At 48.6% G+C, this 16,121-nt stretch overlaps 1 protein-coding gene across 1 annotated transcript in view; it reads right to left on the bottom strand.

The window, feature by feature from the left end:
* Positions 1 to 16,121, bottom strand: part of LOC133361644 (coiled-coil domain-containing protein 162-like) — a 197,096-nt gene that overhangs the window by 180,203 nt on the left and 772 nt on the right. Inside the window, exons 2-3 of the mRNA XM_061580629.1 lie at positions 14,391 to 14,591; positions 3,022 to 3,146 (exon numbers count right to left, since the gene is read on the bottom strand). Coding sequence (XP_061436613.1) covers positions 3,022 to 3,146; positions 14,391 to 14,591 — 326 coding nt within the window. The remainder of the gene's footprint in view (positions 1 to 3,021; positions 3,147 to 14,390; positions 14,592 to 16,121) is intronic.

Below are 16,121 nucleotides of genomic sequence, written 5' to 3'. Positions count from 1 at the left end.
TGAGTGTGGGTACCCATGGTGCTAGTGGTGGGTGTGAGTGTGGGTACCCGCTGGTGCTAGTGGTGGGTGTGAGTGTGGGTACCCGCTGGTGCTAGGTGGTGGGTGTGAGTGTGGGTACCCACTGGTGCTAGTGGTGGGTGTGAGTGTGGGTACCCACTGGTGCTGGTGGTGGGTGTGAGTGTGGGTACCCACTGGTGCTAGTGGTGGGTGTGAGTGGGGTACCCGCTGGTGCTAGTGGTGGGTGTGAGTGTGGGTACCCGCTGGTGCTAGTGGTGGGTGTGAGTGTGGGTACCCACTGGTGCTGGTGGTGGGTGTGAGTGTGGGTACCCACTGGTGCTAGTGGTGGGTGTGAGTGTGGGTACCCGCTGGTGCTAGTGGTGGGTGTGAGTGTGGGTACCCACTGGATGCTAGTGGTGGGTGTGAGTGTGGGTACCACTGGTGCTGGTGGTGGGTGTGAGTGTGGGTACCCGCTGGTGCTAGTGGTGGGTGTGAGTGTGGGTACCCACTGGAGCTAGTGGTGGGTGTGAGTGTGGGTACCCACTGGTGCTAGTGGTGGGTGTGAGTGTGGGTACCCGCTGGTGCTGGTGGTGGGTGTGAGTGTGGGTACCCACTGGAGCTAGTGGTGGGTGTGAGTGTGGGTACCCGCTGGTGCTAGTGGTGGGTGTGAGTGTGGGTACCCGCTGGTGCTAGTGGTGGGTGTGAGTGTGGGTACCCGCTGGTGCTAGTGGTGGGTGTGAGTGTGGGTACCCGCTGGTGCTAGTGGTGGGTGTGAGTGTGGGTACCCGCTGGTGCTAGTGGTGGGTGTGAGTGTGGGTTCCCGCTGGTGCTAGTGGTGGGTGTGAGTGTGGGTACCCACTGGTGCTGGTGGTGGGTGTGAGTGTGGGTACCCGCTGGTGCTAGTGGTGGGTGTGAGTGTGGGTACCCGCTGGTGCTAGTGGTGGGTGTGAGTGTGGGTACCCGCTGGTGCTGGTGGTGGGTGTGAGTGTGGGTACCCGCTGGTGCTAGTGGTGGGTGTGAGTGTGGGTACCCGCTGGTGCTAGTGGTGGGTGTGAGTGTGGGTACCCACTGGTGCTAGTGGTGGGTGTGAGTGTGGGTACCCACTGGAGCTAGTGGTGGGTGTGAGTGTGGGTACCCGCTGGTGCTAGTGGTGGGTGTGAGTGTGGGTACCCGCTGGTGCTAGTGGTGGGTGTGAGTGTGGGTACCCGCTGGTGCTAGTGGTGGGTGTGAGTGTGGGTACCCACTGGAGCTAGTGGTGGGTGTGAGTGTGGGTACCCACTGGTGCTAGTGGTGGGTGTGAGTGTGGGTACCCACTGGTGCTAGTGGTGGGTGTGAGTGTGGGTACCCACTGGAGCTAGTGGTGGGTGTGAGTGTGGGTACCCGCTGGTGCTAGTGGTGGGTGTGAGTGTGGGTACCCACTGGTGCTAGTGGTGGGTGTGAGTGTGGGTGCCCGCTGGTGCTAGTGGTGGGTGTGAGTGTGGGTGCCCGCTGGTGCTAGTGGTGGGTGTGAGTGTGGGTACCCACTGGAGCTAGTGGTGGGTGTGAGTGTGGGTACCCGCTGGTGCTAGTGGTGGGTGTGAGTGTGGGTACCCACTGGTGCTAGTGGTGGGTGTGAGTGTGGGTACCCACTGGTGCTGGTGGTGGGTGTGAGTGTGGGTACCCGCTGGTGCTGGTGGTGGGTGTGAGTGTGGGTACCCGCTGGTGCTAGTGGTGGGTGTGAGTGTGGGTACCCACTGGTGCTAGTGGTGGGTGTGAGTGTGGGTACCCACTGGTGCTAGTGGTGGGTGTGAGTGTGGGTACCCGCTGGTGCTGGTGGTGGGTGTGAGTGTGGGTACCCGCTGGTGCTAGTGGTGGGTGTGAGTGTGGGTACCCGCTGGTGCTAGTGGTGGGTGTGAGTGTGGGTACCCGCTGGTGCTAGTGGTGGGTGTGAGTGTGGGTGCCCGCTGGTGCTAGTGGTGGGTGTGAGTATAGGTTCCCGCTGGTGCTGGTGGTGGGTGTGAGTATGGGTTCCCGCTGGTGCTGGTGGTGGGTGTGAGTATGGGTACCCGCTGGTGCTAGTGGTGGGTGTGAGTATGGGTACCCACTGGTGCTAGTGGTGGGTGTGAATATGGGTTCCCGCTGGTGCTGGTGGTGGGTGTGAGTATGGGTACCCACTGGTGCTAGTGGTGGGTGTGAGTGTGGGTTCCCGCTGGTGCTAGTGGTGGGTGTGAGTATGGGTTCCCGCTGGTGCTGGTGGTGGGTGTGAGTATGGGTTCCCGCTTGTGCTGGTGGTGGGTGTGAGTGTGGGTACCCGCTGGTGCTGGTGGTGGGTGTGAGTATGGGTACCCACTGGTGCTAGTGGTGGGTGTGAGTATGGGTACCCGCTGGTGCTAGTGGTGGGTGTGAGTGTGGGTACCCGCTGGTGCTGGTGGTGGGTGTGAGTATGGGTACCCGCTGGTGCTAGTGGTGGGTGTGAGTGTGGGTACCCACTGGTGCTGGTGGTGGGTGTGAGTATGGGTACCCGCTGGTGCTAGTGGTGGGTGTGAGTGTGGGTACCCACTGGTGCTAGTGGTGGGTGTGAGTGTGGGTACCCACTGGTGCTGGTGGTGGGTGTGAGTGTGGGTACCCACTGGTGCTGGTGGTGGGTGTGAGTGTGGGTGCCCGCTGGTGCTGGTGGTGGGTGTGCGTGTGGGTACCCACTGGTGCTAGTGGTGGGTGTGAGTGTGGGTACCCACTGGAGCTAGTGGTGGGTGTGAGTGTGGGTACCCACTGGTGCTGGTGGTGGGTGTGAGTGTGGGTGCCCACTGGTGCTAGTGGTGGGTGTGATGTGGGTGCCCGCTGGTGCTAGTGGTGGGTGTGAGTGTGGGTGCCCGCTGGTGCTGCTGGTGGGTGTGAGTGTGGGTGCCCGCTGGTGCTAGTGGTGGGTGTGAGTGTGGGTGCCCGCTGGTGCTGCTGGTGGGTGTGAGTGTGGGTGCCCGCTGGTGCTAGTGGTGGGTGTGAGTGTGGGTGCCCACTGGTGCTGGTGGTGGGTGTGAGTGTGGGTACCCGCTGGTCCTGGCGAGCGCTATGGGCTCGGTGGGCACGATGCGAGGAGGTAGGCCGTAGTCGAGCATGTTGCCCCTCTCCCCGTCGCGCCACACGCTCCGAGCATAGTCGCGCATAGCGGCCACCTGCACGCAGCCCGCGCGGCCAGGGCACGGTCCCAGTCAATCACGCGCACGCACAACGCACGTCACCACACGCAGGCCGACACGCGTGGGACACAACGACAAAGAGCCCCCATGAAGCCTACACATAATTAAGGTTTTTGGGTTAGATCGCGTAAGTATAAATGTGTCATAACCCTCCACCACCCGACACAGCAAATGAATAAGGAATTTGTCACGTAAACATAAAACGCCAATTAGTTACTACTTCAACCCACCGGCGTGTTGGAGAGTAAATCCACAACATTTACAATTTGAGTACGTTTCGCTGATAATTACATCCAGCATCATCGGGCGATTTTCCAGAATAGTGAAGCAATCCACCTGCTTCCAATCTTAAATAGAGCAGGACGTCATCACTGAACCCAATCAGGTGCAGAGATCAGAGGCGGAGGAGGGGGGGTATTGTAATATGATAGACTAGCTTTACTACCCGGCTTCGCCCGGGACTTGGATTCACTACACCCGGCCGCCTTTGTCTCCCAAGTGGCAATGTTCACACACCACACGAGTTACTCGTTTGAGGCTGAGTCGATCTAGGGGAGGCCCAGGACCGGTTCAAATAATCGTCACCGGTGGTGGCCGTGAGCAAGAATCGAACTCGGGTCGCCGAGTTCGTCGTGTAGCGCGCTAATCACTACACTACCGCTCCCCCCACACACACGCGTGTCCATGGATACACATACACGCGCTTGCTGCAAACACACACACAACTTTTAGGGTGCGTACGGCAGTAAACGACTCAATAATAAACCAATGCTGCGCGAAGAACGCCTTAGACCTGCAACACATTTGTATTTCACTTTACCCGTGGAGGATTGGGGGGGGGTCCGTGACATCAGCAGGCACACTCCGTTAAGCTTCCGTCACATGACAGATGTGACGTCACAGCTCACTTGCCGTGCAAAACATATGCATCATTGCGCCCCCCCCCCCAAAAAATACAAAAGTCTATTTTTATAATTTTTGCATGGTGTACAGTCTGGAAAGTACCCACATGGCAAATGTCAAGTTTGTTGCATGTCGGGTAGTATGCTAAACATATTGAACAGACACACATTCACAAATTTCCATTGTTTTATATATAGCTTAGTAATCAGTTAATTAGTATGTGTTTCCTCTATAAGGAATGTAATTGTAAGATGTATTAATTATTAATATGCTTCCAGGCCGCACTAAGCATGTAGCTGTAAGAGCAGTTAAAATTATTTGTATTTCTCTAAATTTCAATGGATTCTCGAATTAGTCTTGGCCAGTAATAATTAGTTTTACACAACACTTCGACGTTATCAAATAAATTGAGTGTCCTTGTTGGCAAGCATGTTCTGCAACTGGCAACAGTTGTGTTTGAGAGTATTTAATATTTTTTTGGTGTTATTTTAGTCTTACGCTAATGTTACGTCCTGTCTGTCCAATATAGCATCTGCCACATAAGCAATTAATCCAATACACACCTTCTGTTGATAACTTAGGCAATCCATCTTTAGCACAATATACTAGTATTAGAATTTTGTGTACCGTGCCAAATCTTACTTAGATTTTTAGCTTTTCTAAAACTCGAGCTAATTTGTCAGTTACTCCCGCGATATATAGAATTTTTATTTTTTATTTAAAGCTTTCATGACTGCAGGAATTCATACTCTTTGGGTCTTTCGGTAAAGTCACATAGATAGAAAAATAATAGATCACGACGTTTCAATCACAACGCAAGCAATCGTCTTCGCCTGAAGACGATTGCTCTTCGGTAAACGCAGTGTGTTATTTTACCATGTAGGCCGCGTCCAAGCAAAATATCTAGGAAAGGGAGTGTGTTATTCACCTCCATTTCCATGGTGAACTGTGTTGTATGTGTTGGAATTATGAAATTTTGATAAAATAAAAAAAATTAATAATTTTCCGAGAAATGCGCAAATCGCATTAATTATGTTAATGTGTGTATTAACATGCACAAATTATGATAATGCGTGTAATTATATGCATAAATTATGATAATCACGGAGATAATCGTAGTAATTTATGCGGACGCTTGCGATTATGTTAATGTGAGCAGTTATGATAATTAGGCTTAGTCTCGTTTGTCCAGAGTTGTATCAAACAGGATAACACGATTATCATCGATTAAACATTTACTGATTATCCTAGTGTGTGTTATGTTATTTTAGGTCTCCAGTTTCATATCTCATCACAGGCTACAGTTCTCAGGAATAAGACAGTTTTGCATGGACTTGGAAAGAAGCACTCGAACAGTTGGTGTTAAGCAATTTTAATTATAAACGAACACATGACACTCTCTTATGCAAAAGCAAGTATACGTCAATAAATTCATGGACAAGATTATGCAATTAACGAAATTGAATGACTAAAACATTCCTTATTCATGTAACTCGACGGCAGCAACTGCTTAGCACGATCAGTTGGTAGTGAACGCACCACCTCGAAATGGCAACCCTTTTTGAAACGCAAAGATATTTTTTTTAAAGTCTTATTCGTGTGCGTGCGGTGCGTGCGTTGTCCCCTTGTAAAATTAATTAATTCTTAGAGCCGGGAGTTGTTTCGTTAGCTTGTGTGGTGTGGGAGGATACAAACAGCGGCCAGAGGTTTTCTCTGGGTTGGGCGAGGCCGCAGCGAGTCGTGCTGCTTCCTCGCTCAGGCGTGTCTCTGCTTGTGCGCTCTCTCTCTCTCCACTGCTCGATTGAGTTTGCACGACGCTCGCCGTCGTGGTGCGCGATGATTCCGTCGCCGGATAGCGCGCAGCTCCTCCACGAGTCGGCACGACGCTCGGTGACGTCCGAGTCGTGCTGCTCTTGCGCTCTCTCTCCCTCTACTGCTAGATGACGAGTTGGCACGACGCTCGGTGATGCCCGGGTCGTGCTGTTCTTGTCGCTCTCTCCTTGATCGCTGCCAACTTCACACGGACACTCGCCCTTGCTTCAGGCTGTGTTGGCTTGTGGCTCTGGACGACGCGGCTGTGCTCACTGGGTGGTGGTCGGTCTGAGTATCAAACACACTGCGCATTCGATGGCGCTTTCTCTCTCTTGGTGGCAGCCCCCGGCTTCTCCACTGCTCGATTGATTGTTGAGTCGGCACGATGCTCGCCGTCGCTCTGAACGTCTGGTCTGTTCTCACTGGGTCGTTGGTCGGTTTGCGCCTCAAACACACTGCGCATTCGATGGCGCTGTCCTCTTCCTCACAGCCGTTTGACCAGGCTTTCTCCACTGCTTCGCGCTCTCTGCTTTGCTCGCTTGATCGACGCTCGGCGATTTCCGCCCTTTTACAGGTTGATTGCTTGTCGTCACTCGTCACTCTCTCTTCTCCGTGCTTCCCTTGTTCGTGCAGCTGCCAGCTTCACTCGCACTTAACTTCGTTCTGCGAGAAGCGACACCTGCTATCGGCATCAGTGTTTCGTTTCCTCACGACGCTCCGCCAGCCGGAGCACGGCTGAAACCCAGCCCCGACCCAGGTTGAACTCAGACTTCTGCGACTCGAACGACCCCTCCTCGTTCCATCACTTCTCGAGGCACGATCTGCCCCAGCTCTCTTGCGAGCCCTGTCGCAACGCCGCGTCGCATGCCGAGTTGCAAGACTGAGCACGCCTCGGACAGACTGCTCTCAGGCTTCCACTTTAACGATGTCTCGTCGTCCCATCTCTTCTCGAGGCACGACTTCCACAGCTCCCTTGCGAGCCCCGTCGCAACGCTGAGCATGACTCGGACAGACTGCCTGTTCGCTATATGCGCTTGTGCTTAACTCAAAAACGTGACTCCCCTCTCTGCGCATTCCTTGCGAGCGGGCAACAAAACACAAACAGAGCGAGAAGAAGCAGACACCCCCGCGACCCCTCCTCGCAACCTTTCCTAACCCTCCAAGCATTCATGGGCCATCTGTTTGTGCTGCGGGGAGACAAAGACGGCCGTGTTTAACTCAAAAACGTGAGCACCCTCTCCTCTCTCCGCGTCTCTTGCGAGAGAAAACAAACAGAAAAAAAACAGATGTTCTCAAATGTCAGCACAAACTCCCCCCCTTGTGACCTTTCTGCTCCCTTCTTGCTTGCCGGACCATTGGAGACAGAGGTGGCTGAGGAGATTTTTGCAATACATTTATGTGGTCCTGTGTGTTACATTTATTCTTGAGTTATATTTTAATGTCCTGAGGTTAAGTGCAACTAAGTTTCCACTTACGCTTCCTTAACTGTTGGAATTCGTAATTATTATTATTTTTTTGGTCAGGTAGATAGAAATATACAATACAAAATAATATATATGGTGAATACGAGTAATACAAGGGAATTATTAATAAAAAGCCCCTATTGTTTGTTGGTTACTCTTTTTGTTAAGTTTCTACTTTTCGGTACGGAAAACGTTTAAGGAAAACGTGAGTTGCAACAATTGTTGTATCTATGCTCTGCACCCTATCTGTACATCTCCAGATGTCTTGGGAGGTTGGTCCATCCATCTTTTTGTCCATCTGGATGTCTATGACCTCTCTGTGACCGAATTCTTATCGTCATAGATTCCTGGTGTGCTTGTGAGGAGAAGTGGGTTGTTTCCATTATTTTAAAAAAAAATATATAGATATAATAAAAAAAATTATATAAATTTTTTTTTGAATTGTTCTTAATAAAAAAAGGGTATAGACACAACAATCCGCCCTTTTGAAAATTATCAGGGGTCGATTTGGCCACTGGCGAATTTTCAAACAAAGTAAATGCCCTTTTTTGTGTTATGAATCCATAAGCCGCCCTCACTCTCGGCGGTTATTTCTTACCACGCGCGCGTTATGTATCACAATCTTAACATGGTTACATTTGAAATAAGCAAAGAAAATGAAACAAAACGTTAAACATCAATACCACAAGTTACATCGATTCTCATCCATCATAACTACGGCGGATATTAATTTTTTTGTTTTTGTTAAATCCTGGGAAACGCTAGGTAGCGGTTTCGAACGCATTTATGCATTACCTTCCTCATGTTACCTCGTCGCCATAATTTTTCCAAGCTCCGAGTGTCTGGTTTACCACTCGATCACGGTTTTCCGGTTCGTTTTGTAATTTCCCCTCTCACTCTCTCGCGTCGTGGGAGTGTGTGGTGTAAAATTGTGCTGCACATAATCAGAATTCGCGCACACAACCAACTTCTGTACTCCGTTATCAATGGCATTCGCTCTCTCTGCGATTACATGCACATTTGCCGAGTCAGCGTGTCGATTTAATTCCGTGCCTCGTAATGTTGCCCTTTTGGTTTTTACGAGTGGGTTGGATTTCAACACCATTCCCAATACGTAATGGACATTCGTCTCCATTTCAGCACTCCGATCCACATTAATTTTTGTTTAATTTGGATATTTTCCATTCAGAGGCTCACGCCTGTACTTCCCAGGGTGGGTCTCTGTGTTCCCTCTCCCTGCACCATTATCGCTCTCTTTTGCGACGTTCTGGGTGGCTTTACCTTTTTCCGGGCGATCCAGTTTTCCTATCTGTCTGTTATCTACCGTCCGATCACGCTTCAATGCAGCCCTGTCCTTGTATTCGATCTGCGCGTCATTTACGGGAGCACTGCTCGTGTTTCCTACCGCATCGTATGCATTTAATGTTTCCCGGTCGTGGCGGTATTTGCCCGCCCTGTCACTTGCAGCCTGCTTGCATTTCCCAATGAGGCCAGGGTTTAACAAAACCTCAGCGGGCGGGGCGCGTATGCGCCGCTTGCTCTCAATCACTGTGGGTGGTTCATCACGTATTTGGACCGCATTCTGTGTTATTCCTCTATTCCCTCCTGGTATAGCCGGTGGAGAAATTGGTCGAAATTGGACCGATTGTGTTTGACCTCCCATCCTGCGATTCTCCTGAATGTTCGCCTCCATACCTCCGCAGTCTGTGTACCACCTTCCCGCTAGATGGTTATCTCGCCATCTTTGTATGTAATTTTGACCTTGTGTGTGTCGTGGCATGGGGTGTTGATATGGTTCTGCTCTGAACCTCCCCCTGCGATTCTCGTACATTTTTGGCCCAGTGTTTCTCCCATTTGGGTGCCAAATTTTTCCTGGATCGTTACTTTGCCATCTTTGTGTGTAATTTTGACCTTGCGTATGTCGTGGCATGGGGTGTTGATATATTTCTGCCCTTGGTCTCCACATTCTGCGATTTTCTTGAATGTTCGCCTCCGTACCTCCGCAGTCTGTGTACCACCTTCCCGCTAGATGGTTATCTCACCATCTTTGTATGTAATTTTGACCTTGTGTGTGTTGTGGCATGGGGTGTTGATATGGTTCTGCTCTGAACCTCCCCCTGCGATTCTCGTACATTTTTGGCCCAGTGTTACTCCCATTTGGGTGCCAAATTTTTCCTGGATTGTTACTTTGACATCTTTGTGAGTAATTTTGACCTTGCGTATGTCGGGGCATGGGGTGCTGATATAATTCTGCCCTTGGTCTCCACATTCTGCGATTCTCCTGAATGTTCGGCTTTGTGCCGCTCTCATTCTCGTGCCAACCTCTCTCTGGGTTATTTTGCCACAGGTGCGTGCGTGTTTGCTCCTCCCTGCATTGTGGGACTGCTCCGTGATTTTTATTTCTGAGAGGCTGGGTTCCTTATCCCTCTCCGTGTTCTGGATCCGAATTATGATTCTTAGCTCTGTATAACCATGCCATGTACGCCTTGCTCTCTATGCGGCGTAAGGATGCGGTTTCCGGATTCAAAAACATTCTCATCCTTTCTGTAATCTCTGGGCTCAAGGATTCAAAAAACATAATTTTGAACATGTGATCACCTTTGTGGTATCGATTCACATCGCCTGCGTAATACGCTCTTTTAAATTGTAAAAGGTAGTCACGTGGGTCTTGGTCCATGCCCTGGGTCATCGATTTTACAGCATAAAACCCCTCGGTGAGTGTCGAATATTCTCCAAACTTCTGAACCACTGCCAGGCTCAGTTGTTTAAAATCACTTCTAACCTGGTATGGTAGTGACTTTACCCATGGTATAGATTCTCTATGTAAGCTTCGTTTCAACAAACTCGCTTTTTCATCCCGTCTCATCAGCCCTCTAATCATTGCCTCCTCTTCTACTGTTGCGATATGTGTATGTATATCCATGGACTTATTGTGTGGGTCAAAATCGGGAATTCTGACTAGAGCTTTGTCCATTAATTTAAGGGTTTTACTGTTGAATAGGTATTCCGAAAGTTGATCGCCATCAGCGTCATCATCAAACAAGTTATCATCAGGCAATCTGTCACTTTCATCTGTGCTGTGTCGGGCGTGTTTCAGCGGCGTGCATTTTTTTTGTGTGCGCTCTGTGCCGTGTCGCTCGTGTTGCCATTTCCCTTCAGTTTTTGCCTCTGCCCTGAGTGAAGCATGTCCTGGCGACTTTACTTTAACTTTTGTGCGATCAGTCCCTGGACTCTGTCCACATACCCAAGAGTGTGATTTAATGTTACTTCCATATTTATTCTGTGGATCAACGTCTGTGAGTTTCGCTGGTGTCGCGAGCACTGATTTCTCCTCCCTCTCGAGGGTGTGAGGACATTTCTCCTCGTTTATTAGAGACGATTTCTCTCCCGTTTCCTTTCCAAATTTTTCCTCATTCCACAATCCCTGTCTGTATGCCTGTGTGGGAAGGCATGAGTCCTGTCCTGCCTTCTCTGCAGTTTTTGCATCGTGTTCGCCTTCGTTACATTTTATCCAGTCAATTAGTTTCCCCCGAGGTGTGTTTGTGTTATCGATACAGCTCCCTTCCCATATGTCTCTCTGACTGTACTGCTTTGTAACAGATCGGTCGGTACGTTTTAATACGAGCTCCCAGTACCCCGTAATCCATTCAAAAATTATTCTTAATCCTAGCATCTCAAGTGTGGCAGGAGTTACTTTGACATTTCCTTTCAGAGTGCATGTAAAACAATTATCTCACAGAGTGTAGTCAATTTGACTCGAGCTATTCTGTTATTTTCCGATTCAGAGTGCGTACCTCTAACACCATTTATCACAGGATGCAATCGGTTTGATACGATATTATCTTAATTCCACTGTCTTTGTTTCAACCTGCTATTCTGGGTTTTAACCTCAGAGGGCGTTTTTTTGTCTTTGTTTTACGCCCGTTTACAATCACAATGCAATGTTTGATCCCGATATTCTGGTTAACACGTAGTGATTCATTCCATCATCCATGCAAAACACTGTCTGCGAGAGATCCCGGACGAACCCCCATTATGTTGTTTTTGTTGGATTTATGAAATTTTGATAAAAATAATAAAAATTAATAATTTTCAGAAAAATGCACAAATCGCATTAATTATGTTAATGTGTGTATTAACATGCATACATTATGATAATGTGCGTAATTATATGCATAAATTATTATAATCGTAGTAATTTATGCGGATGCTTGCGATTATGTTAATGTGAGCAGTTATGATAATTAGGCTTAGTTTCGTTGATCCAGAGTTGTATCAATCAGGGTAACACGATTATCATTGATTAAACATTTACTGATTATCTTAGTGTGTTTATGTTATTTTAGGTCTCCAGTTTCAGATCTCATCACAGGATACAGTTCTCAAGAATAAGACAGTTTTGCATGGACTTGGAAGAAACACTCGAGACTTGGTGTTAAGCAATTTTAATTCTAAACAAACACATGACACTCTCTTATGCAAAAGCAAGTATACGTCAATAAATTAATGGGCAAGATTATGCAATTAACGAAATTGAATGACTAAAACATTCCTTATTCATGTAACTCGATGGCAGCAACTGCTTTGCACGATCAGTTGGTAGTGAACGCACCACCTCGAAATGGCAACCCTTTTTGAAACGCAAAGATAATTTTTTTGAAAGTCTTATTCGTGTGCGTGCTGTGTGTGCGTTGTCCCCTTGTAAAATTAATTAATTCTTAGAGCCGGGAGTTGTGTCGTTAGCTTGTGTGGTGTGGGAGGATACAAACAGCGGCCAGAGGTTTTCTCTGGGTTGGGCGTGGCCGCAGCGAGTCGTGCTGCTCCCTCGCTCGGGCGTGTCTCTGCTTGTGCGCTCTCTCTCTCTCCACTGCTCGATTGAGTTTGCACAACGCTCGCCGACGTGGTGCGCGATGATTCCGTCGCCGAATAGCGCGCAGCTCCTCCACGAGTCGGCACGACGCTCGGTGACGTCCGAGTCGTGCTGCTCTTGCGCTCTCTCTCTCCCTCTACTGCTAGATGACGAGTTAGCACGACGCTCGGTGACGCCCGGGTCGTGCTGTTCTTGTCGCTCTCTCCTTGATCGCTGCCAACTTCACACGGACACTCGCCCTTGGTTCAGGCTGTGTTGGCTTGTGGCTCTGGACGACGCGGCTGTGCTCACTGGGTGGTGGTCGGTCTGAGTATCAAACACACTGCGCATTCGATGGCGCTTTCTCTCTCTTGGTGGCAGCCCCCGGCTTCTCCACTGCTCGATTGATTGTTGAGTCGGCACGATGCTCGCCGTCGCTCTGGACGTCTGGTCTGTTCTCACTGGGTCGTTGGTCGGTGTGTGCCTCAAACACACTGCGCATTCGATGGCGCTGTCCTCTTCCTCACAGCCGTTTGACCAGGCTTTCTCCACTGCTTCGCGCTCTCTGCTTTGCTCGCTTGATCGACGCTCGGCGATTTCCGCCCTTTTACAGGTTGATTGCTTGTCGTCACTCGTCACTCTCTCTTCTCCGTGCTTTCCTTGTTCATGCAGCTGCCAGCTTCACTCGCACTTAACTTCGTTCTGCGAGAAGCGACACCTGCTATCGGCATCGGTGTTTCGTTTCCTCACGACGCTCCTCCAGCCGGAGCACGGCTGAAACCCAGCCTCGACCCAGGTTGAACTCAGACTTCTGTGACTTGAATGACCCCTCCTCGTTCCATCACTTCTCGAGGCATGACGCGCCCCAGCTCCCTTGCGAGCCCCGTCACAACGCTGCGTCGCAAGCCGAGTTGCAAGACTGAGCACGCCTCGGACAGACTGCTCTCAGGCTTCCACTTTAACGATGTCTCGTCGTCCCATCTCTTCTCGAGGCACGACTGCCACAGCTCCCTTGCGAGCCCAGTCGCAACGCTGAGCGCGACTCGGACAGACTGCCTGTTCGCTATATGCGCTTGTGCTTAACTCAAAAAAGTGACTCCCCTCTCTGCGCATTCCTTGCGAGCGGGCAACAAAACACAAACAGAGCGAGAAGAAGCAGACACCCCCGCGACCCCTCCTCGCGACCTTTCCTAACCCTCCAAGCATTCATGGGCCATCTGTTTGTGCTGCGAGGAGACAAAGACGGCCGTGTTTAACTCAAAAACGTGAGCACCCTCTCCTCTCTCCGCGTCTCTTGCGAGAGAAAACAAACAGAAAAAAAACAGATGTTCTCGAATGTCAGCACAAACTCCCCCCCTTGTGACCTTTCTGCTCCCTTCTTGCTTGCCGGACCGTTGGAGACAAAGGTGGCTGAGGAGATTTTTGCAATACATTTATGTGGTCCTGTGTGTTACATTTATTCTTGAGTTTTATTTTAATGTCCTGAGGATAAGTGCAACTAAGTTTCCACTTACGCTTCCTTAACTGTTGGAATTCGTAATTATTTTTTTTTTTGGTCAGGTAGATAGAAACATACAATACAAAATTATATATATATGGTGAATACGAGTAATACAAGGGAATTATTAATAAAAAGCCCCTATTGTTTGTTGGTTACTCTTTTTGTTAAGTTTCTACTTTTCGGTACGGAAAACATTTAAGGAAAATGCGAGTTGCAAAAATTGTTGTATCTATGCTCTGCACCCTATCTGTACATCTCCAGATGTCTTGGGAGGTTAGTCCATTCATCTTTTTGTCCATCTGGATGTCTATGACCTCTCTGTGACCGAATTCTTATCGTCATAGATTCCTGGTGTGCTTGTGAGGAGAAGTGGGTTGTTTCCATTATTTAAAAAAAAAATATATATAGATATAATAAAAAATATATATATAAAAAATTTTTTTGAATTGTTCTTAATAAAAAAAGGGTATAGACACAACAACTGGATGGCCGGGTTTTGTGAATTGAGATGTATTACTGCTTCAGCAGCACCGACAGAAATCCACAGCCATTAGGCTCGACATCTCGCCGGCAGTTACAACAATTGTTATCAGGCAATTGCCACAATTGTTTGACAAATAAAATTGACAAAAGCTTTTCCCTTGGCGCCCCTTGTCAATGCAGCCAATCGTGAAACTTGTGGGATGTCAAACCTGTCTGTCCATGACTCCCATGAGCAGCTGGTGCAGGGTCTGCAAGCAGGCCCTCTCCATGCGGTACGTCTCAGCAAAGTCGACACTTCTCTGCTCGAAACGTGGCCGCTGGTGGACCGTGTCGGCGATGATCTGAGCCAGCGCCACCCTCTCCTCTCCGTCCAGGGAGTGCTCATATGCTTGGAAGTAGCAGTCCACCAGCTGACACACACACACACAACACCGAGAGTATCTTTACATCCAAGCGCACATAGGTGTGCGGACCACTTGAGATGACCGCACACAATACTATGGCTGCAAGTTTGGTCGTACATGTTATGTATATCGTTTATTGTTAAAATTGAATCACAGTTCCTATGATTACTGTTGTTACATTGTTTTTATAGCTTTATTTTGGTGATTTTGAAAACATATGGTTAAGCCATGTTTCTTGCGGAAGTGCGGAGTTGACCTGATAAATTGTCTTCTTCTTGGTTCTTTCTGTAAAGTCACGTAGAAGGGAAGTAATAAAATAAAAAAACATAATAAAATAATTCTCACGACGTTTCGCAAGCAGCCGTCCTCAGGTGAGGACGGCTGCTTGCGTTGTGGCCGAAACATCGTGATAATTATTTTATTATGTTTTATTTTTATTATTTTATTACTTCCCTTCTACGTGACTTTACCGAAAGAACCAAGAAGATGAATCCCTGCAGTCACGAAAGCTTTAAATCGAAATCTAAATTGTCTTATGGTTGCTATTGTTTGACTTGCATCACACTGGGATTTTTGCACACAGCGTTGTAATACGGTTTTGTTTTGTTTAGGAAAATTAGCTGGTTTATCCCTGATGTTTCTGTTGCGCGTCGTCGCTTTAAGAGCTGCATGGCTCACAGGGCTATACGTAATAAATGAAACTTGAACTTGAAACTTGAATACTAGAAAACCCTTTGACCGGACAATAAAACTTGATCAGCTCTCACATACCGGCGCAAAAGCAGCACAGATCAGAAAACCCCAACTAGGCCAGTTCACACAGACCCTGCCATAACCATCAGCAGTGGACCACATTCACAGCTGAATACAAACCTAGGAACCTGTAAACAATTTCAACAAGAGTCACTGTTGGAATATTTCAATGAAATGACAAATGTGATTCAATTTTCATGATTCAACTCAGTGTCACCACTCAATTCAATTGTTGATTTTTTTTCATTGTGCTGAATGGTCGTGCCTCTAGTGACTACAGCAGTGGTGAATTGAACCCAATTCAGACAGGATATAACCATAAGAGTTTTTTTGGTTAGATCACGATCTAACCCAAAAAAACTCTATTATGGATGATATTGGTCGCGAAAGCCTATGTGTTAAAAAGGATATAACTATTGAAAAACGTTGTTATACAGCAAATTTGATACATTGCTTATGTTGAGCTTAAGAACCGATATTATCAGCCGAGCGGTGGTGGCTATGTACGTGGCCTGTAATGCTGCACTGTGGAGGCAGCGAGGGTTGGTGGATCATACAAAAGTCGTGATAACTCCCTTCCTGTGGGCGTCAAGAAGGAGCCATGCTCTGGCTTGCCAAGAAAAGTCAGTACAGCTAAACTGTGGGCTCCATCTGTTGCGTCTGTCTGGAATTGAGTGTTTCCTCCTCGCCGACGTGGTTCTTCGCCCGGTTCTCTGGTTTCCTCCCATGTATAAACACTCATTAATTGACCAATAACAACTTCATATAACAGACGACCGCAGA

This window comes from Lethenteron reissneri, chromosome 8, assembly GCF_015708825.2.
Source record: "Lethenteron reissneri isolate LAM-NWPU_2019-01 chromosome 8, ASM1570882v1, whole genome shotgun sequence".
Lineage (NCBI taxonomy): Eukaryota > Metazoa > Chordata > Hyperoartia > Petromyzontiformes > Petromyzontidae > Lethenteron > Lethenteron reissneri.
This window is presented reverse-complemented; position numbering and strand designations above follow the sequence as displayed.